Here is a 24,128-nt window from a genome sequence, read left to right as displayed (position 1 = left end):
TGTGTGTGTGTGTGTGTGTGTGTGTGTGTGTGTGTGTGTGTGTGTGTGTGTGTGTGTGTGTGTGTGTGTGTGGAAATGTAAGTGAGTGGTGGCTGACCCTGCAGCATAGACCAGCAATCTGTTCTCTATGAGACTCTGAAAAAGAAACTGCTCTACCGTCTGGTCTGTCAAGGACGAGGACGTACATGCTCATATGTCTGTTACTACCTTGGTTTGTGTATCTAAGCACTCGCATGCATTTGTGTGGGAGTACTAACAAATAAATGTGTGAGAGTGTGTTGTTTGAACTCAAACACGATAACACAGCACTTTTTCCACAGATTTGCCTTTCTTCTGCAAAAATAGGCTGCACTCCTTTCGTTACCTCACATGTGTGCCTTTTAAATCTCCTTTGCAGAGATTTGGGTGTAAACCTGTTTCCAGTTGAGAAAGCTAAGCTGTGGAACCACAAACCTAAAAATAAAACTTTGTGTGAGATTTACTAAGCCTTTTATGGCTCTGGTTTGCAATGCCTTAGTCCAAATGAGCATCACTACTATGCTTATTGAACGGAACAGAGGTCAATGAGAAGTTTAACACAAACAGCACCCTCTAGAAGACTAGATCTTGTGCACTTTACACTATTAGCAGGGATAGTGATTGACGTTATCTGCAAATAAAAGACAACAATCCCAGTCAGCATAAAGTTCTGTAACAACTGATGCTACATATTCACATGTTGTGCACTGTACCTGTGATGGCGTGGTGGGAGAAGGCCTCTACATAGGTCAGGTAGTTGTGTGGACAGTGTTTTTTAAGCCACTTGCAGACATCCTGCTGAGTCCACAGCACCACTGGTTTGGACAGACTGGACAGTGTAGGACTGGTGTGGTACACAGTGAACGCTTCACCTGGACGTAACTGAAGAACACACACAGGAAGCAGTTTGTCAATGTGCATATTGTACAATAGTGTGCAAAAGTCTTGGATTTCTTTATACTTTGCTGGTTTTGAGAAGTAGTTCTCAGGATTTCTGAAGCTTTTTCAAACTTTGCCTATGTAGATTGGCTGCTTTTTCACCCATTTTCAGTCAAGTCCTTGCGCTTGACCATTTTTAGAGGAATGTTATTTGTGTTTGTATGTTAAGCTGCCATGAACATGAGGTTTTTATGCCTGTGATTTGGTATTTATTTTGTGAATCTTACATCTTGTGTTTGGCAATTTTTTCCTCATAATTTCTATTTATGTCGGGTGTTTGTTTTATTTTTTTTGTTTCAGATTGGTATGGACTTACCAGTCTACTTAAACAGTTTGCTTTTTGTTTGTGCTCTCTCTCTTTCCACCTTTGCCTTTAGGTCCTCACTACATCACTCTTCAGCATGACACTTAACACTAACCTATGAATCATTTAAGCACAAAAACACAACAAAATCCAGGGATGGACCAGTGTTATGTATATAGAAACCAGACAGCTAACAATGGAACCAATTATAAATCACGTTCCTACTTGCAGTCTGCCACAAAAACATAAAATTTGTTTCTATTTCTTTTGTTGAATCTATGAATCTACATGATGTGCAGTGTTTCCTTAAAACTGAACAACTGGAGAACAAAAGAATAAGCGGCAGGCATAAAAAAAACTACAGCAGATGAGCAGTATCTGACAGTCATGTCCTTAAGAAATAGGAAAACAATCCTTTAAATATCTGACACAGGACACATCTGGCCCTTCAGCTGATCCATCTACTCTTCACTGAAGCCTCAGTCTCAGTGGAAGAGTGAAGGGAAGGGAAACAGGGAGAAAAGGCAGGGGTATGTGAAATTACACAAAAATCAGTGACAATAGCTTATAGTGTGATGAATCAAAATCTCTAGTTTGTAGTTCATATTGTATGAATGATATCAGATTTAACAATGAGTATCTACAGCCATCTTTAAAACACAGCTCAGTTGAATTTTACAAAAATATGCTGTATTTCCCATGTTTATATGTAAATTGCTGCACCAATTTTCCATTTTTTAAAAACCAGCTGTGGCTTCACACTTTCGCACATGTATGTGAGCAGACAGTAAGACGACACCAGTGAGTCTACAGGGAGTGCAGAATTATTAGGAAAGTTGTATTTTTGAGGAATAATTTTATTATTGAACAACAACCATGTTCTCAATGAACCCAAAAAACTCATTAATATCAAAGCTGAATGTTTTTGGAAGTAGTTTTTAGTTTGTTTTTAGTTTTAGCTATTTTAGGGGGATATCTGTGTGTGCAGGTGACTATTACTGTGCATAATTATTAGGCAACTTAACAAAAAACTAATATATACCCATTTCAATTATTTATTTTTACCAGTGAAACCAATATAACATCTCCACATTCACAAATATACATTTCTGACATTCAAAAACAAAACAAAAACAAATCAGCGACCAATATAGCCACCTTTCTTTGCAAGGACACTCAAAAGCCTGCCATCCATGGATTCTGTCAGTGTTTTGATCTGTTCACCATCAACATTGTGTGCAGCAGCAACCACAGCCTCCCAGACACTGTTCAGAGAGGTGTACTGTTTTCCCTCCTTGTAAATCTCACATTTGATGATGGACCACAGGTTCTCAATGGGGTTCAGATCAGGTGAACAAGGTGGCCATGTCATTAGTTTTTCTTCTTTTATACCCTTTCTTGCCAGCCACGCTGTGGAGTACTTGGACGCGTGTGATGGAGCATTGTCCTGCATGAAGATCATGTTTTTCTTGAAGGATGCAGACTTCTTCCTGTACCACTGCTTGAAGAAGGTGTCTTCCAGAAACTGGCAGTAGGACTGGGAGTTGAGCTTGACTCCATCCTCAACCCGAAAAGGCCCCACAAGCTCATCTTTGATGATACCAGCCCAAACCAGTACTCCACCTCCACCTTGCTGGCGTCTGAGTCGGACTGGAGCTCTCTGCCCTTTACCAATCCAGCCACGGGCCCATCCATCTGGCCCATCAAGACTCACTCTCATTTCATCAGTCCATAAAACCTTAGAAAAACCAGTCTTGAGATATTTCTTGGCCCAGTCTTGACGTTTCAGCTTGTGTGTCTTGTTCAGTGGTGGTCGTCTTTCAGCCTTTCTTACCTTGGCCATGTCTCTGAGTATTGCACACCTTGTGCTTTTGGGCACTCCAGTGATGTTGCAGCTCTGAAATATGGCCAAACTGGTGGCAAGTGGCATCTTGGCAGCTGCACGCTTGACTTTTCTCAGTTCATGGGCAGTTAGTTTGCGCCTTGGTTTTTCCACACGCTTCTTGCGACCCCGTTGACTATTTTGAATGAAACGCTTGATTGTTCGATGATCACGCTTCAGAAGCTTTGCAATTTTGAGACTGCTGCATCCCTCTGCAAGATATCTCACTATTTTTGACTTTTCTTTTGACCCATTTTGCCAAAGGAAAGGACGTTGCCTAATAATTATGCACACCTGATATAGGGTGTTGATGTCATTAGACCACACCCCTTCTCATTACAGAGTTGCACATCACCTAATATGCTTAATTGGTAGTAGGCTTTCGAGCCTATACAGCTTGGAGTAAGACAACATGCATGAAGAGGATGATGTGGACAAAATACTCATTTGCCTAATAATTCTGCACTCCCTGTATGTTTGCACTTTAATTTGTTGAGTTACTATATTATGCAATTTAAAACATTGTTTTTTTATTGCTTTTTCAAATAAACACTCTGTAATTGCTCTAGCTTACTTAAATATGCAGCATGCACGATTTTCTCATTAATGTGAACTCAGCTGGGATGATGCATTCTAATGCCAACGACTGCTACAAAATCAGTTCTGGTAGTAAACCACCCAGCGAGTGCAAATAACATCATGTAATGGAAAGAAGCTTATTAAGTGTCCATACATTATTATTTAGCCTGCAGTGATACTTCTCTCATGCAAGACAAAAAAAATGCAGCTCATTTAAAATTTAGCAGGGTTATGACTTTGTATTGTACGAAACAAATCAAGCCCACATGAGTGCAAATGGCAAAAGAAAAATCAGCAGTTTAAAAGCTTGCAGGCATAGAAGGGTAAGCAGATGCTCTTCTGGATAAATAAACTTCATCACCTTGTGACTGAAATTTAGATATTTAATAATTCCCTTTGTGAAATCAATAAATATATCCATCCATCCATCTAAATGTTCTGTTGGCACATAGCTTCAAACAGATTTTATTATTCTAATTTTGTACATTTGTGGCATTTTAACCATCTGTCAGCAACACATATTGAGAGAGTAATTACATTCCACATTTTCTATGGGTGTTGATGTGTCTTTTTGTGACTGGTAGGATCTTTTTCCAAAGGTAATTTTCCCTGACAGCGGTGCTTCATTATACAGTCAGCGCAGCATTAATATGATTCTGTCAATGTCGTCTTTCAGTTACATGAAAGCATGTCTCGTTTTGTTTCATTCTCTATTTTTTTCCTCTTCTTCTTCACACACCTTCCTATGATCCTTGTAGTTGCCAGAAAGTGTATGTGTATATATACATATATATACATACATATATATGTATATACATATATACATACATATGTATACATATACATATATACACATATATATATACACATATATACACATATATACACATATATATACACATATATATATACATATATATACATATATATATACACACATATATATACATATATATATACATACATATATACATATACATATATATAAAAATTTATTTATTTTTTCCCCATAGGTCAATGCCATGTGCGGGGAATTAATAGGAACATTAATAAAGCCACAGCCAGTTCTCACAAGCAAAAAAGCCCCAACCGTTTCCTCGTCCCATCAACTCTCTCTCTGTTGTCTGACTTACTCTCATATCTAATCCATTTATTCACACTCTGTCTGAGCCAACTCTATGACAAAAGCTCTGGCTGATTTTCAACAGAAAAACACAGAAGTGCTGCCAAATGTTCCACTCCATAACTGACCGTATTAAATGGGATTATGTATGCTGAAATGTCACATGCACAAATGCAACTTACACTCGCTTGCTCTTGTAGCTTCATATCTAATGTTTTCCCCACCCCTTTCTTATTAATGATACGAAGAGCAACTCACAGAATGCCTTCACGCACAAAAAAGGTGACAGACATGAGTTTGTTCACAACTAACTAAATTTACATCTTTGCCAGCCGCTGTAATGAGATTTCCTTCAATCAATTTAAACACCAACGAGGCCTATCAACTTCTGGCTGGTCCACTAGCGAAGTGCGTTCTGCTTTGTAGGCCTTAATTGAAAACAACTCAATTTCTCCGCTCCAATGTGTTTGGTGGTTTCCTAATCACACACATACTTCAACTCTGACTCAGTGGAGCGCCAAAGCCATTTTAATAACCTAAATTTACAACTCTGACCCAATCATTAATTGAGATAAAGTTAGGAGACATGTAGAAATGGCCACTCTTGTAGATGATTGAGTGTGGCCAAAAGAGAGTAAAAGCTGCAGCTGAAATCCCTGCAGAATTAGTCTATCATTTTTTACTATCCTCGTGTTGACATAGTTGAGTAAATACCGAAGTCGCTGGGGGATGCGAACGCTTGGACTATCAATCACTTCTGTGAATTTAACAAGACCAATAGATTTTTTGCCAAGATTAAGTCAGCGGTCTACGATTTGCTCTCTCAGGATGAAAAAAGGACATAATCATAATCACGTGACCTGGAGGACTAATAGTCTTCACAACAAGCGAGGGGTTTGATTTTTGAGGGAAGTTCAAAAGCCACTTGTTACAAGTTCAAAAAATTGTTAACTCCTATTCCCCTTTTTTCTTAGATGTTGTGCATTGTAAAGACACAGCATAACAAATAAACTCAGTAAAGACCAAAGATATGTACCATTTTACACGTTTATTAGTGACATTAAAGTAATATAACTGTAGACTGGTTGAAATTTCCGTTATTTCCCTTATTCCAGTCTTTATGCAACACTCAAAGTGCTTTCTTAGTACAAGAAGACTCGTTCACCCATTCACACAAGTGCCTTTTTTCTATGGTGAGCTCTTTTAACCTATCATTCAAACACTCACACTCTAGTTTCAGTGTCTTTCTTGAGGATGCTTTTGGACAGGAGGAGAATGGAACCACCACCCTTCTTATTAATAGACAACTTACTCTAACTCTTGGACTACAGATGCCACAGCCACATGAATTCTGGATCAAATTTCAAAATGCAGCACTGTTCTTTACTAACAGGGCTTTAACGTAGCCTACATAAAGAGTACTACATGAATAAAGAGATGCTAAAATGGGTGAAGGTAATACAAATAGCACTGTGGTTTCTGATTCTAACAGCTTATTACCCCATTTTCATTTCAACAGCAAAAATCTTGATGAGTTCATATTTATTAAATATGATAATATACATTTTAATAACTAGAATATCCATGTTCCCAGAAAGGATGACCCCACCATCTGTAATAACGATTAGCTAAGCCACAGGAGTGCTGGCATATTAGAGATGAAATCATAAGCCCTTAAGATGCAATGAAGGATCGTTTTGCACAATAACAAATCTGGGAAACGGATACAGGTCTCTGTTTGCTTATAAATGCCTCGGCTGTAATAATTAGTTATTGAATATTTTATGACTCACATTTGTTGACATTTATTTAACTGTTCATTATAAGTACTGAAACTGACAGTGAAAGGCATAGATGCAAAGGCAGATGGAGAGGGTGAACAAAGAGGAAAATAAAATGATGAAAAGAAAGAGAAGACAGTGAGCCAGGAGAGTGAAATGCTTATGAGTAATGGCCTTCATTATCAAGGAGCCAGACAGAAGGGAAATGGAATGATCGCTCCCATCATCCCTGCTTGCTCTCCTTTTCCTCCCTTGCTCTTCTCGCTCTGTTTGTTGGCCATCCAGACTGTATCTCCTCTGGCCAGTTCTCTCTCGTCGCCGTTCCCCCCTTTTACGACCTCCCTCCTCCTCCCGAGACCTACTTCTGTCCAGCTGGAGGAGGTCCCTCATTTGTTACATACAGAAGAGGAGGGGGGGGGGAAGGGAGCTGGAGTTGGCGAGGAGGCATATGCAAAGTGGAGACTGTATATAGAGCGCAAGTGTGAGGAGAAATTCAGGATGGAGAGGAGGAAGAAAGAGACAGAAAGGCGGAAAATAGTATACTGTAAATGCAATCATACACTGCAGTTAGCAAGAAGAGTATTTAAATCCCTAAGTGTGGTAAACGCAGCAAACAGATGTGTAGCTACAGACCATAGATGTGAAAAAGTAAAACAGTTGTCTCTGGACTTTTTTGGACACATTTGGTTCTCTTTTTTACAGCACCCAGAAAAAATGGATTTTTGATACACCTCATCCATTAAAAAAGATATTAATATATGTGGTTTCCCTCTGAGGAAAAACTAAGAACTGCACAGACGGCTACTTGTCCATGACATTTATTTAAACTTCCGACCATTCTTTCATGCAAAACTACTTCAGATATCTTGCATGTACTGTGCATTTAAAATCCCTCTATAACATATCATTGAGATTTAGACTTTGCCCTTTTTTCACTAAATCATTACATAACCCTCCATTGCTTCTGTTTGAGCAAGTCTTTGGTGAACATGTTTATTGTTAAACTGTAGTGTTGCTCTAATGTTTTTTTGTTTGTTTTTTTAAACACACAAGCTTTTTCCTGGCACAGTGTCCATGCAGATTAAATTTGTGCTGTCTCTTTGTTAGACACCTGTACTTTGACAACAAAAGCTATGTCTAGTGGCAGATTTATACCTTTTCCTCCACTTATCCAAATCAGGATTGCAGTGGGACTGGAGCTTATCCTGGCTGTCATGCAGGGGGTGCAAGTTGGACAGGGCGAACACGGGGAGACAGAAAAGCATTCACACCTACGGTCAATTTAAAATCACCAATTAGTCTAACAAGCATATGTTTGGACTGTGGGAGGAAGCTGGGATACCCGGAGAGAATGCACAGGGAAAGCATGCAGACTCCGCAAAGACTCAGTGTAGGGGAGGAGCCAAGCCTGCTGGTAGATTCACACCAGAACCTTCTTCCTGTGAGGAAACAGCGCTAATCAGGCTCAGATCTTGCTAAGAAAATTGGACAAGTTTTGCTCTCGGGACAAAGTTTCCAGGGTGACCAATCTTGGATAGTTATTTGAAGTTTTGTATGTTAATCTCAAATAACTACTGAATAATTTGAATATTCCTTACCGGACTCATAGGAATTCTGTTTACATCTTGATATGATGACTCCCCAAAGAATCTCTAATCATTGGCACCTGGAATCTGATTTAAATTTTATGAATTTGAAAGTATAACAAATATAAGAGTGTCCTCAGTTTCTTCCATATAACTAATCTGTTCTTTAAGATTTGCTTGAATTATGAAACAAAGTGTAAATTTAATGCATCACTTGTTTCAGAACATTGCTTTTAACAAACAGCCATTGTTTCAAAGAAATGTTGTTCATTCAAATATGGGATATGTTCACCTTTTTTTCAAGTTGTATCAGCCTTTTAATGTAACTGTCTTAGTAGCCTAAAATGTACTACTGTTCTTTTAATCTATAATTTATTTTTATGACTTCATCTTTCAGAAACTGCCACAAGGGCACATAATAAATTCTAATAACTGAGTATGCTATTAGGTGCATTAATTTATTCAGCAACACAAGTTCTGTCTCTATCTGTTCATCATTTTTTTGCATAATTTTTTCTTACCCACCCCATACTCTGACTTTCTCTCTCCACTTCTCTATTGATCCTTCTGTTTGTATCCTCGCACAGCATTTGTCCTCCCAGCGTACTTTGTTCTATCATGTCTCTGATCTCCCCACTTCTACTAGCTTCTCACAAATTTTATCCACCCTCCCTTCCCCCTCCTTCTCACATGTTCACTCCCTTCTATCTTTTTTCTGCTTTGACTTCTGTGCACTGAGCTACTTTTTGCCCATATTAGTGCCTGGGTTTTGGTGCGCGTGGACTTGCAAGTATCTGTGCGCGTACGTGCATGCCCTGCCTCTCTGTGAAGCCGAATCGGGGGATTAGCTTAAAGTCAAGGGAGCGTGGGGAATCCTTAAAAATCACTCTTTGTGACCGATAACGCCTCTCTTCCGATCACTGCCTGTGTCTCTGCGCAGCCAGACCCTGCCTGAGATTGATCAATGACGTTACGCCAATTAGCAGTAAAACTCTGGAGGTGGGTGTAAGTGAATGAGTGAATCGATGTTTTATAGGATGCATGTCATGTACTGTATAATCTGTACATGACATGCATACTATAAATATATCACCTGCTGCCCCTCTCTGCTCTGCAGCATTTCCTACCGTATCTTTATCTCATCACAGGACAGCAAACACTCAACCCGTGTCCTGTATGCTCTCCCCTCTGACCGAACAGCTCTGTTTCTCTTCCATTTACTGTACAAATCTAAAAGTTGCTGTAATGTCATCATATAATTGCATATTTATCCTCTCTTTCCAATCCGAAAGACCCTGACAGATCCTTTCCCTGATTCCTTCATGTCTCTTCACACTTCTTATCTTTCATTCTTCTCCTCTTAGTAACAGTGAACCCCATCCCTTTTCCAGAGCAGTTTCTGTTGCATCATTTAGCACCCCTGTGTCTCCCACTGCTATGTCTAGCCCTTTGCATTTGTGTGTTTGAGTGTGTCACTGTGATTCTGAAAATGTTTCAGAAGCTTTTGTGAGTGTCTACTTGATTGTTCCTGTGCAAGTAACTTTGTGTGAGTGTGCGAACTGTCAACCTCTGTCAGCTTTGTGAAACTGCCTTTGGTTGTCCTCAGGACACTGAGTGCGTAAATGGCTTGCACTCATGCAAATATGAACAGTCTCTCAGTGGGTGGACAAAGAGCCAGATGGGATTTTCACAAAGCTTTCTATTTAGCATGAGTCAAACATGTGTCTTAGGCAGGGCAACACATCACCGAGTGGCAGGACAAGGACAATGCAGTCTACAGTATTTCTGCCTCGATGCAAAGCCACTCGTACTTATCTCTGTGTGTTTTGGTGTGAACCACTAGCCTTCACCATCAGCACTACGCCAGTGCACCCGACGGGCTCCAAAGTTATGCTTTACATTGGGAAACTCACAATGTGGTCTGGTTTACTGGCTGAGCTACATCCCTGCCCTCATCCATAGCCACATGCTGTGGCTAGTGACCGAAAGTATAAGACTGCAATTAGAAGCAGCAGAGACTAGGTTCCACTTAAGAGTGTCTAACGTATCCTTTGCCGGTAGAGCAGGTGATCAGAAGGTGCACAGAGCAGAGATGATTCTCCTTCACACTGAAAGAAGCCAATTTAGGTTCGGGCATCTGTCCAAAATGCTTTCTGCCCACCTCCCAGGTGAGCTTGTTTTAATCATGTCCAACTGGGAGGAGATCCTCTGGCACGCCCATAACATGTTTCTTTGTTGGCTTGGGAATGCCACAGTGTTTCCATATAGGAAGAGATGAGCTTTAGTGGACTCAATAGATGGATGAAACTCTCAATGAAAATACTAACATGCTGGTGATAGGGTGTCGAATTGATTGCCATGTCTTTCATCCTGGCTTACTATGTTACTACACTGACATGAACTAATTACCATTGAAAAGAAAGTACAGATGTGGTTCGCCAGAATTTCGATATTTCACAAACCTCATCAGGATTCATACCCTTAGACCATGAATGTCTGAAAAAAGTTTCATGAAGTTCATCTGGATCAAGCTGTGAACTGACTGACAGACCAACTGTGGAATCTGTAGAACCATGCCATTATCCTGTCTAAAAACCTAGCACTTTGAAAGGAGCCTATGATGCACATTGTACAAGTAGTTTGCGTGTGCCTTAATTTATTACAGCAGACCACGATAATCTAAGCAATCTCATACATGTTCATACATGATAGAAGTGAGTACGTAATACAGAAACATATGAAACAACATACATTGGTGCTATTGGCGCAAAAGTGAACACTATTATATATGTGAGAATAGGGAATATACTCTTTTGTATCAGCTCAGGTCAGAAACTGTCTTCAATAAGGATAGTGGTAAAAATTTTCACTAAGTGGGTTTTTTTTTTATTTGCCCACCTAGCATAGCGTGAATAAAAGCCTCATTTCCAGTAACTCACTTGGTCCTGCTTTAGAGAAAGGAGACACAGTGGCTTCTATACCTTCCTAGATTGCATTCATTTTATTCCACCTATTCCCCAGTCTCATCTAAAGGTTCACCCACAAGCTGTGAGTCAGACGGCAAAATGAGCCACCCACAAACCCCTCCCTTCACCCCATCTGTCTATCTAAACAGCCAATTCAGGGATGGCACAGAAGGTACGTCAACTACGCAATAACTAATTATTTGGAAAATCTAGTCAGAAGACAGATCTCTGTAAGCCTAAACTTAATAAGGCAAAGGAGTATATAACCTCTGTTTCAACATATGCTTTTGCTGACTCCTGTTGAGCCAGCTGCTACTGTGTGCAGACAATATCTAACTTGTTTACAATATAAATTGAGCTGTTTTCAGTGCAATTGTCTACCCGTTGCAACCTTTTTAATAATCATTTCTTGGTGTCTTTCCTTTGCTTTCATTTTAATAAAATTAAAAAAACTGGAATATAGTGCACCGTGGTAAAAAATGTTTTTAAAAATTACATTTTTGATATAGTTTTTGCATTGAAAATATTTTAATGCTGGGGGCATCTTTTGTAATAATGGCCCCTTTTGTGCATGCATGAACACCAATAAATATCAAAGATTTCTGTCCTCCCACTCTGCTGTCACTATTTTCTGTCTCCACTGACTGAGTGTTTGGATAGCAGTGCACAATGTGTTATATAAGCTTTGTTAAACAGATCAAGAAATTCCCCAGGTCCCACCTTATAGAGAAGACAAGCTGTGTTTCACTTAACTGGCTTCCTCATTACAGCTGATGTGTGCACAACCAGTGTAATGGAGCATAATCTAATCATCCTGAGAGAACTGGATACATAGAAAACAATTGACAGTAAAAACGCACCAATATACACCAGTGCTTAAATGTATAGATGTACGAATGGACTCTGAAACATTTTCTGAATGTGCAGGCACTCATTCTCACACGCACACGTATCAGACAGAGCTGGACGGCTCTCCCATTTGTTGAATAATGCATTAAGAGGCTTGTTGCCACAAGGAAATGATAAGCCTTGCTTCTCATGGTATAGAGGAGGTTTAATTATCCGGTGTCTGTGTAATCACATGGAAACAGCTTCCCACTCGTCTTTCATTAGGCCTTTTATAGCCGTTATAGCTGAGTGGGCACTGTTTTATGAATTATTGAACAAATTTTGTCGTGCACATGTACATCTTAAGGCCTCAAGGTTGCAAATTTTCTTCAAACCAGTGGTGAGACAGAGCAAATGTCCTCCGCTAGCCTATCTGGTCTCTTTCATTTGAGGAGTAGGAGAAAGGACAGGAGCTGTGCTTGAGTTGTGTCATGTGCTGGTTTTGGGTAAACACAGACAGAAAGCCTTAAAATAGATTTTTTTTCTCTCTCTTTGTTTAGACTGTCTCTGGTGCTGGACAGATGGGATTTCATTTTGCACAAAGTGATGTGTGAAAGAAAACGATGCTCCGGTTGCTGTGCTTAAATGATACTGCTAAGAGCCGCCAGACACACATTCTGCATCCATCAATCAGCAGTGAAACAACTTCAATATGTCGTTTTTATACCAGTCAGTTCCGCTAAAGCTTTGCTGAGCATAAAAAAAGGGGGGCCTGAAAAAAAAAAAACCATGATCTGAGACATTTAGGTCACTATAAATTGCATGCTCCTGGGAGTTTATTTCCTGTGCAGTATGTGCTTGCTTGGACTGTACAAGAATAGTTACATCAGAAGGCAGTTCTCACGCCACTCGTGAATTATATAAGTTTTTCTCTGGTGGTATCCACCACAGTCTAAGATGAGGCGAGCCAACATTATGTAAATTAAACAATTAGTCTTCCTCTTTCCCACTAGACTAGATCGCTTTAGGTGAAGCTCCCGTTGCTTGTGCACATTCCTTTATCTTGCTGTATGATACGTTGTGTGGATAGGTTCGCTGCACCACACTCTTCTGCATGAGCTTAGGCACTGTTTTGAAATTACATACATTTTTGTGACATATTATTTACTTCCAAGTTACAACAAAATTATACTCAAAGAAAAAGTATTTTTTCCAAATAATTTTACTAAAGCATTTCATTATAATGTAATGTAATATAACACCATGCAAGTGACATGTAACATTATTTACAGCAAAAATGGACCACAGTTGGCATAGTAAGTAGTAAGAATGCTTTATGTTTAAATGCTTCAATCACACAGGTCTAGAGGCTGGTTAGCGATCATGTAGCAACCACTGGTTGGAGAATACACATTTTTCCTCATGACCAGTGGTTCTGAGTGGTTGGTGGCAGTTGCTGTGAATTTGATTGTCAAATCCCTCTTCATGCAAGCCTTTCAGAGACCTGCATGCAAGTGTATTCTGTGACAGATTGGCGAGTGGTTACGAGTGGTTAGCCGGCGCAAAATTGAGTGCACAGGGGTATTTGGTGCTACATCAAAACATCCTTGCAATTGCTTTGATTGCTAGCAGGTTGCTTGGGTCGCCTGTAGCTTGCATGGCAGACATAAACTTGGCTGCAAATACCAGCAAACTACTCATCAAGCACTGATGAATGACTGAAAACTCTGATGCAGTCTGGAAATAAAGGTTTCACTTGAAATGTGTTGGTTGCAGTGGTAGGGTACAACTTTTGCTTTGAAAGCAAACATTCCCTATTTCCAGAGAGTGTCGCACTTTCTCGTGCTTCACTCGCTCACAGTAAAATGGGGAGTATTTGCAGTATTTCATTCAAACTATATACAACTGTGAGCAAATCAATCGCAAGAAGGTTTTCGGTACAGCACTCTTTTTGCAAACAATCACAAGTGTCAACCAGTTACCTACAGCAACCACTTGGGCATTTCTTTGTGAACAGTGACTGCCGGTCGCTAACCTGTCTCAAGGCCTGTGTGACTGAGGAATTGCTATTTTATATCCAAAGAAAGAGAAACTTTAAATTTCTGTATAAAAATGTCATTAAAATGAACTGACAAGAGTAAACTGTAACTGACTGACTGCACTGACCCTAAGGGTACTGCAAAGTGTGTTGACATAGAGGGGGAGGGATCTTAAATTTGTTTTTCTAAGATGCTAAATTGCCCACTGGCCTTTTTAATTCTGAAAAATAAAAATAAAAATATAAGCAAAAACCCTTCAGAGTTATTCACATGCACTGAAAACACTCCTCCGCATTGCCTTTGGTTTGTGTGTGTGGACATCTTCATACCTGGATGCCCTCTGTGCCGGGCTGCTGCAGTAGTTTGACGGTGCGTGTGTGTGCTGTCTTCTGGCCACGGCCGTCGTGCCAGGTCAGGTTGCTGCCTCCGGCGTGACGCGGCAGCTGGTAACTCAGCTCCTCAGCAGACACCGTGTGCTCCAGGGAGGCACGGCAAAAACTGAAGCTGGACGCCGCTGACAAGAGAGCAAAGAAGAAGAACCAGCAAATGAAACAGAAGGAAACAAGCAGAGGAGAAATAATAGCTACTGATAAGCACTCACTTTGTATTTTCTTTACGAAAGGGGTTTTCATAAGGTCCATGGACTAAGAAACAAGAACATCCAAACCTAACAAAAATAAATGATTGATAATCCTCTAGGAGCTTAACAGGAAGCATTCACCCCAGATTACATGCTGTGTGTTCTGATTCTATAACAGCTACAAACAGATGGCTGTTTTGGTGATGGTAGTGGGCAGCAGTGCAACTACAGTGTGATCTCCAATTATGCTGAGTGCATATTCACAGAGGCACCGCATGATTTCTGGAACTGTGTCTCTCTTTCAGATTAGTCCTTGATTATTTAAATCCTACTTCATGAATATTTTATTTTTTTTCTTTTTCTATCTTTACCCCCGTTCCCTGTCAAGACTAAATGCTTGCTATGAGACACTGAAGCAGACAAGTTGTCAGTGCGGGGTCAGAGTATAGTTCTGTGAAGGCCAAAGGGCATCTTCTACAGTTCACATCAAGTTGAATGAGCTATTTTACTGCGGTTAGTCATCTGTAGCCATGGATTTATTTCAAAGCGTAGACACGCAGTCATTGCTCAGTTTACCTAAGCATTGATTTAATGTGATGTAATGCAAATAATAAGAGGCTAGGCGGCAGGAGGCAGTAGAGGGGTAAAAAGGTCAAGAGGGTGTGTAAACAGAAAGAGAACTGATGACAATTAACTGGTTAACATAGTCATTTTGCGGTAATTAAAAAAAAATGTGATTGATAAGAAACCTGCTTATTAGTGGTAAATGAGAAACCTTGTTTACATGCAACCACTGATATTCTGTAAATCATTTATACACTCATTCTTGATTATTTTGGTTCAAACAAAAATGAAATAATATTTACGTTTTGACTGCAAGCTCTTTGCCAGTCGAGTAAGATTTGTTTAATTTCCATTTTGTGGTACACTTATTCAAGTTCTCATGAATGCAAACATCAAATCAGACACTAACATGGTTGCAGCTCGGTGCATTTAGGCAGTGTCAGAATGGGGAAGAAAAGGTGATTTAAGGGACTTTTAACGTGACATAACTGTTTGTAACAGATGGTCTGGTCTGAGCATTTAACAAACTGCTGAGCTACTGGGATTTCCCCCCCATCTTTACCATCTCTAGAGTTTCCAATGACTGGTCATAAAAAGAGAAGAAATCCAGTGAGCTGCAGTTCTCTGAGTGAAAATGCCTTGTTGATGCCAGAGGTCAGGGGAGAATGGTCAGACTGAGCTGATAGCTAGGCAACAGTAACTCAAATAACCACTTGTTACTACCAGGGTATCCAGAAGAGCATCAGAGAATGCATATGTCAAACTTTGAAGCAGATAGTCTACAGGTGTGTGTCCATTCCTGTCAGCTAAGAAAAGGAAAGGCTATAATTCACACACGCTCACCAAAATTGAATAACAATGGAATAATTTTGTCTGGTCAGGTGACTCTCGATTTCTGCTGCAACATTTGGGTGGTGGAGTCAGAATTTGATGCCTGGATAGACAAGAAGAAAGCCAATGACTCAATGGCTCACATGGATCCTAAAATGTCTATAACTATACAAGATCAACATGGTCTTTTGAACAAGTCACCATCAAATGCGGGATATACCAGGATGCTCTCACGACTGCTGTTTGGCAAACGGCCTAAAAAACACCCTTAGCCAGATCATCAGCCAGACTGGCTACAGGTACCGAATACAGAATGGAGTAAACATTAACCACCTCCTCTACATGGATAACATCATGTATGTTATAAGTTAAAAACTATATAAATTCTAGGACTAGGATCAACGACATCAAAATGCCATTTAGACTGGAGAAGTGTAGCTGGATCGTAACTAAGAGAGGGAAAGTAGTCTGAACTGACGGGAATGCACTACCAAAAGGCAACACTGCAGACATCAAGGACAGATACAAGTACCTGAGAATCCCACAGACAAATGTGAAGCACTTGAAAAGAGACCACATCTTTGCTGCAACCACCAAATACCTGCAGGGAATAAGGCAAGTCCTGAAGAATCAGCTGAATGGGAAGGACAAGATCTGGGCAATCAATACCTACATCCTACCACTCATCAGATACCCTGCTGGGATAATCAGCTGGCCAAAGGAGGTGATAGAAGCCACCTACATCAAGAGTTTCACCACAAATGCAGCAATCTGTAACTATAAACTAAGTGGAAGGATGGAGGCCGAGGACTAGCGTGTGTCAGATCCACTATCCAGGATGAGACAACGAACATCCATGACTACATTAGAAAGATGGCCACAAGTGATCACATGCTTAGTACATACCATGAGAAAGAATAGGAGCAACATCAGGACCCATTATGGAAAGACAGGTCCCTGCACTGTACATACCACCGGCAGATAGAAGAAGTGGCTGCAGCACAAGTATGAGCTCTAAGCACAAGCTCGATAGAGGCACCAAACACAACCCCAGGTGCAGGCTGTATAAAAATGTCCCTGAGACAATCCAGCACATGACAGCAAGGTGCAAGATGCTAGGAGGCAGGGCATACATGGAACACAATCAAGCGACTGACATAGTATACAGGAACATCTGTGCTGAGTATGGCCTGCAAGTCCACAAAAGGTCAAAATGGCACACACCCGTAGGGTTGTTAAGAATGACCAAGCTAGGGTCTTGTGGGACTTCCAGATACAGACACAACTGGTGATGGCTATTCAACTGGAGACAGTAGTGGTGGACAAACACTTCTACTTCAAACCACAAGTTTTATCTGACTATGTGAAAACCGTTAGTGAGATGGAGACAGACTTGCTGATGATAGAAGTAAAAGTGAAATGTGGAATAATAAATGTTGTATTCATTACTTATTGATCTGAAAGTCTCTTTACAAAAGAAGAACAAAAGCACATGCTTTGAGGGAACAACAACAAAAATTCCATCTTCTGTGAATGATTTCTTAAATTCTTTTCCTCATTCGTCCAAAGAGAGAAGGGAGAAACTGAACTGGGCTGAATCGGATCTTTCTGATGTGTTCATCTATCAGTCTACCAATTTTCTACATTTTTTTTCTGTCTTTAAGGGACTTTTGACACTTGGTCATCTTGAAAGAAAGAAAGAAAGAAAGAAAGAAAGAAAGAAAGTTCATTAACTAACAAAGGATTATAATCTTTCCATTTCCATATTAGAATTAAATAAAGGCCTGCTGAGACCTGCTGTATGACAGCTGAAAATGGTGGGAAACAGCTGGTTGCAGCTCCGAGTCGGGAGGGGACACTTTTTTTTCATCCTACACGTCGGTCGAAGTGAGCAGTGGTGAATACAGAATTCACACAGCCATGATGGGAAGACTAACAAAAGGGGGTAGAGATGAAAAAGAAGAAGAAAGACCTGTCAGGAATCACTGATGTGTAGCCTTTTCTGCTTCTCTCCCTTCGTGTACGGTTTTCTCCCTCTGCACTCTTGTCTTGCACTTCACTCCTGCTTTCCCCATTTCTGTATGCTGCCACTTTTGTGTCTTCTTAAGCAGTATCTTCCTTGTTTCCCATCTTTCTTTTTCTCACTCACTCTCTTTCAGCTTTCTGGTTGTCAGCTCTTTGGGGTTGTCAGGAAACACCAGGCCCAAATCTGATGTAATTACTGCCAGTCAGGGGGAGGAGACAGGAGGAAGAAACATGGGAAGCTAAGTGCCTCACAACCCTAAAGACCTGCCAATCTCACAAAAAGAGGCAAGAGAAAGTGCACAAGCAAGAGCAAGACAGAAAACAAAGTGAGGCGGGAGAGCCAAGCTGCAAATTAGCATCAGATTCATGCAAACCGATCAAACTTTATAAAGGTGAAAGAGCTCCAGAAGAAGGCAGGGAGACACATTAATAGACCACAGAACAACTTAATTTTACAAGCTGTTAAAGAGCAAGCTTTCAAGGTATAAGATGTAGCAGACATCACTTTTAACAGGATCGTGACTTCCCTCTGCCACTGAAATCCCACCTTTGCCACATTGCCAGGCCTCACCACTTCCGTTACGTACAAATGAAGACAAACTGCTCATTCTGTGGTTTAATGGACTTTGTAGGCTCTCCCTCCTGGGACAGGATACTGCAGAGAATTTAAGATGAGGCAAAGATGATTAAATATCCATACCTTTCAACTGACATCGCTTTTGAAATGACATTGCACCATATCCCTCTACTGCTTGCTTTTAGGGACGCAAAGCTTTAAGACCATGCACGTGCACTATCATCTATCTGTGTTAAAGCCCTTCAGATCTTTATGATCTGGGGTGATTACCACCCTTACCATTAAAAAAAAAGGTGTTATCAGTCACCTTTACTTGTCTGTCTCAGCTTGAATTTGATCTGACTCGACAACCGCACTATCTCCACTGTCCTATTTGTCACTATCTGGTGTTGCATTATCTCTCGCTGCCCTTGCTGGTGACTTTTTTTCACTTCCAGCCGAGGGAGTGTTGAGAAGACAACTAATGATGGAGGGTGGATGGTGGGAGGCAGAATGGAAAGACAAAAGCAAGATATGCGTCTTGTGGGTAGCTGAAAAAGAAGATATACAGTGATGGAGTGTAATTTAAGTCTGTACCTCCAGCTTCACATACTGAGAAAAAAGGTATGTGTATAGTGAAGGTGCCAAAATCAAGGGCAAAGTGTCGGACAGGTGTGTGCGTCTGTTGTGTATGTGTGTGTGTAGAGGACAGGTAGGTCAATATGACTCAGCCCAGTGAAGTGTAACCTCATATCACCTCCTCTTGACGGAGCAGCATATCTGCTGTGAGAGTGGCTGCTAACTCTCAGAGGTATTTCCTTTTGAAAAGGTAATTAAGCTGTTAGGTACAGCACCCAGGAAGGTCGTTCCAAGCCAAATCCCTCAGTAGATTAACATGGCGTCACCGAACATTGCTCATTTGACTCTAAAAACGAGCATCTAAATGAGTCCATGTGGACTCTTTTGCTGTGTAGGCTTTTTGTTGAAGTTTGATTTCTGCATAACCTTGGCTTCAACTTTAGGATGCATCTGAATATGTGTTTGCTTCATCCTTATGCATGGAGGATGAGGCAAGTGATCCGGTTATCCACCTTATTTCAGGCATCACAGAGACGGTGCCACGGTGTATTTGAGCAGCATGATATTGGCATCGAGTACCTCCCCACCAAACACCTTTTAGTCAACTCTAAGATAAAATTTCTATTTGCAGTCCAAGTTTTATATAAAAGAGGAAAGGAAAAAAAAAAATCACAGTTACCCTCATTTCTCTGTAATCTTCAAGCGGGTGAAACTCTATCACACAGTGATTTCATGCCTGTATAACACATTAAACTTGGACTCCTAAATACAGCATTCAGCAGACCAATGCTGCCAACACGTTTACCGATGATCCCAATTTGCTGGTCCTATAGCATGTTAGAGGTAAAGCATGGGGCTATTTACATCTCATCCATTCCACCAGACCCAGTTTTAACCCCAGGAATGAGCCATGAAATTACTTCATTTGAACGAGCAGGAGGGGGGGGAGAAGAAGAATCTGGTCGCAGCTTTAAAAATAAATATAAAACCCAGGACCCCAGGGTTTTTCCCATGATGCACTGCAGTCTATTATCCGCTGTGACACGAGACATTGTCACAGAGGCTGGGGCTGAGGTTTACTTTTCACAAGCGATCAGTGTCAGGGGAACACACAAACAGAGAAATGGTAGTAAACAATGGACATCCACGACACAGGCTCCAAGTCCCGTCATCAACTCTGATCAGGGCACAGACGAGAGAAATGCCAACTTAATCTGTGTGTCTGATTGTGGGTGTTAGTAAATGCCAGCATACTCACACATACATACATTAATGGGCCTCACAATGCCAGGATGCATACTCATATATTCACACATCTGTACAATCCCCTGTCTGTATTTGTTTAAGCCAGAGGATCTGAGTCAAGCTGCAGAGAGGCTGTATATATGAGGCTGGATTCTGGATTCAAACTGCAGGGCAGTTATGGCTTACAGTGCACAGTGCAGCCAAGAACGCAGCTGGAGTTGCCATTTCTGTTATGATTTTGCCAGTGAGAGCTTGCACTATCCTGAGAGCACCTAACGGAGAATAACAAAAGCTGGTATAGGAAATGCCAGGCCAGCCTTGGTCTCCTCTTTGCAAGCAGTGGTGTGAGAGAGAGAAAAAAAAGCTCTGTAATGGTCCCGCATTAAGGACAAAATGACTTTTATTCTCTAACTCTAGCCACCACCACACTCTCACAGAGACAGACAGAACTATTGATTATCCATCACTGTTTCAGAGAACATACAATTACAGATCACTTTAGATAAAACAGGCACAGACACAGACCACCTAACTCCTCCAATCGAGGTCACTGGCTGTCATATCCACTCCTGTTCAAAGGAACTTCCTACATGTTTCACACAAGAGGAAGAAAACGAAGGACTACTAAGAAGAGGAGACAGGATATAAGGGTCTGACACGGTCATGCTCTCTTAAGTGGATGACGAAAAGTAACCCAGAGTATAGGGAGAAATAGAACGTCAGGGAACTAGGCGAAATGGCAATTTACAAATGAAAGAGAATAGATGGAAAATGAAGCTTTAGAGAAGAGCATTAAAATTAATTGCACCAGGAAACGAAGGGGGGGCGAAGAATGAAGGTGTGAACTGCTAAGAAGATGAGTTTATGGAGATCATGCATGTCTATTGTTTTCTCCCCTTCACAGCCAAGCTCCTGTATGATGACATGGGAGGACAGATTAGATCTCACTGACAATCAATAATCCAGAGTGAATGTCAGAGGCAGAGGGAGGATGAGGAAGGACAAGGGGGAGGAGATGAGCTTGAATAATAGAATTTGAGTTGTGACCAGGGCTGAGCAAACCAGGGAACAGACAAGATGCTTTGTTAGAAACAATTTTATAGTAACTACACCCTGAAATGAAACTTAAAACTTGACTTTGGCAATGCATAACTATTCTGGTACCCGTGTGTTTCATTGCAAAGTGATGAAAGGAGCAAAAAACAGCAGCCTGAAAACAAGGATGCTGCATAACGTCAAAACTAGCTCAACACTCAACACAAATGTGTATGAATTTGTTTTCTGTGTATAAAGAAATGTAGTTAAAATCATCGAACTGCCTATTTTGAATCTTTAATTCTGTTACTGTTTTCACATTGTTGCAAACTCAGGTCTCTTAATTGTTTCTGGTTAAAAATCTTTGTAAGCTGTGCCATCATCACCGCCTCCACCTTCAAATGTGGAAACACTCATGTGTTGTTTCTGTAAACACACCTTTATTATTGCTTTGAGAGTACATTATGACGTATTATGTCGTTGAGGTAAGAGGGCTTGTTGTATGGGTCTCATTTCAAGCCCCGTATTTTTACACTTGACTCCGCCGTGGTGCAGTAGCTTTGGATCGTTCACACTTTAAAAATAATCCTCATTTATCTGATACTGGACCTTTCTGCAAACCTGTGGCTCATCATCATGCTGTGGCCCCACAGCATATCCACTCTCTCTGACATCATACAAATCCAAGAGTTGAAAAATAAACTTGACCCAAGAATAAGAAACAGTCTGAATCCTGGCCTGACCTCTTTATTTCAAACTTTGACCATATGTAGTTCCCTTTACATTATAAAATGGAAAAGATCCTAACATAAAGGCAACTACAGTAAGACTGTAGCAAGCGGGTTGGTTGTAGTAATTAACTACAGAAAATTATCCTCTGAGTCATTAGCCATTTTCAGTGAAAAACTCAGTGTACATTAACCGCCTTGCACCAAATGCCAGATGGCAAGTAACAAAAGGGTGTGATATTAATAGTATACAGCATTCATACATCATCAAGCTTGTGTGAGTGTGGATTGGTCAGAACTGGATGACAGAGACCTGGCTGGCATGTGAGGACACTATCCAGCAACTGAAATCACATTACCATGTGAATGTTTCAAATACTGAAAGTAAAGACATTGTAGATCTAGTACTACTTCACCTATACGGCCTACATATATGTACCGTTTACTGTATGACACTTTGGCAGTCTGCAGTAGGCATCCACTTACATAATGAATCCATAGAGTAATCATTACAATGAATCAGTGATTTTCCATTAAAGCCTCAAGTGTCACACGGCAACCAGTATCAGTGTTTATGTACATGTTTGTAAAATATGATTTAACAAGAACTACAGAAGTAACACAGATCAATCTGCCTATTCACAACTGCTCAACTGCTATCATTCACAATGTGTGAAAAGCTTTGACAAATGTAATCAAATTAGCCTCATTAGGACTTAGAAATTAATCAAGGGAAATTAGACAAGGCATGAAAATTTACTTGAGGTGCTCAGACCGAGCAAAGCGTGGTATACATTTTCAAATACTCGTGACAGTGGCAGTGGTATCCCCAGGCAGATGTTATAATATTATAACTCAAACATGCAGAACTGTCCATCCAGAATTGTGCACTTTGCTGATTTAATTCCATGTTTAGAATTCAGTTTTTCAGATGTTTCAGAGAGACACCGTTTGTCAAACGTGCCGTCCTCCTCTACGCCACAGGAAATAATCCAAAATAATGATGGAAATGAAATGACATAACGTCTCTGCTAAGAACAAAATTGGCTTCTTAAACATGCGGTGTTTGTTTACAGCTGTTCCCCTGAGTGGCAAAACATCCTCAGTGAGTGGATTAACGGATGCTTGGGTGCAAAATATCAAAGCTCTGAAAAACTCAATTTCCTCCTCAACTTACAACCATGTCCTCGATAAAGCCAGCAGGAAATTAGTCATTTAACAGGTTATCGCAAAACAATAGCAGCATTCATCTCAATGTCAAAATATTATCTTTTCATTTAAAGAGCAGTTTAAGCCTATCACTGGAACCAAGAGCTATAAGCCAGATGGCGTGCTAATGAACTCTAAAGTGGTTCAAGCAATGAGACTAATAGGTTTTCTCGTTATTATTGTTTTGTTTTTTCCTCTAAATTGAAATTAAAGAAGCAATTTGAAAAAGCAAAATGCAGTATGGTAGTAGTTCCCAGTTCACACATACCTTCAGTGATAGCCTGAAAGGCTGTCCGGCAGGAATTTGCTAAACTTTGTCTGCTGATCATAGAGAAATCGTCTCTTCATACTATTATACGATAACTCCATATGGAGGTGGTGATCATCCACAAGGGTTAAAAGCTCCTGGAGTGATGCAAGGGAGTCTGTGCACAAGCTGCCACTCATAAACACACACACAGTGGCCTACAGTGGTGAGTATGAGCCGCACTTATTTGTGATTGTCATGTGGTCTGTAAATCAATGCAGTGCACTCACACTGCGGTCTGGGTTCAGTACTCAATATGTTATTGAGTGTCCTTAAAGCTTTACTGTCACACAAACCCTGCTTTTGCTTATGTATGTCAGCACTCATGAAGCCTTCGCCACATATTAGAGAGGAAACATCGGAGCATAGCGTGGCCATAATAACCATTCAATAACACACAATGTACAAGCACACACACACACAC

General features: G+C 40.5%; 1 protein-coding gene across 2 annotated transcripts in view; it reads right to left on the bottom strand.

Moving 5' to 3' along the window:
- Positions 1-24,128, bottom strand: part of samd10b (sterile alpha motif domain containing 10b) — a 54,992-nt gene that overhangs the window by 15,377 nt on the left and 15,487 nt on the right. The window contains exons 1-3 of one of the 2 annotated variants that reach the window (XM_005740433.1): positions 23,666-23,837; positions 14,375-14,559; positions 732-900 (exon numbers count right to left, since the gene is read on the bottom strand). In XM_005740433.1, the coding sequence (XP_005740490.1) occupies positions 732-900; positions 14,375-14,559; positions 23,666-23,726 (415 nt within the window). In that variant the 5' untranslated portion in view covers positions 23,727-23,837. Of the gene's footprint in view, positions 1-731; positions 901-14,374; positions 14,560-23,665; positions 23,838-24,128 lie in introns of those variants that run through there. The other variant, XM_005740435.1, reaches the window with a different exon arrangement.

The sequence above is a fragment of the Pundamilia nyererei genome, unplaced genomic scaffold, assembly GCF_000239375.1.
Source record: "Pundamilia nyererei isolate P.nyererei 1_Seehausen unplaced genomic scaffold, PunNye1.0 scaffold00100, whole genome shotgun sequence".
Taxonomy (NCBI): Eukaryota; Metazoa; Chordata; class Actinopteri; order Cichliformes; family Cichlidae; genus Pundamilia; species Pundamilia nyererei.
Note: the sequence above shows the minus strand (reverse complement) of the source record. Positions and strands in the feature narration are given on the sequence as shown.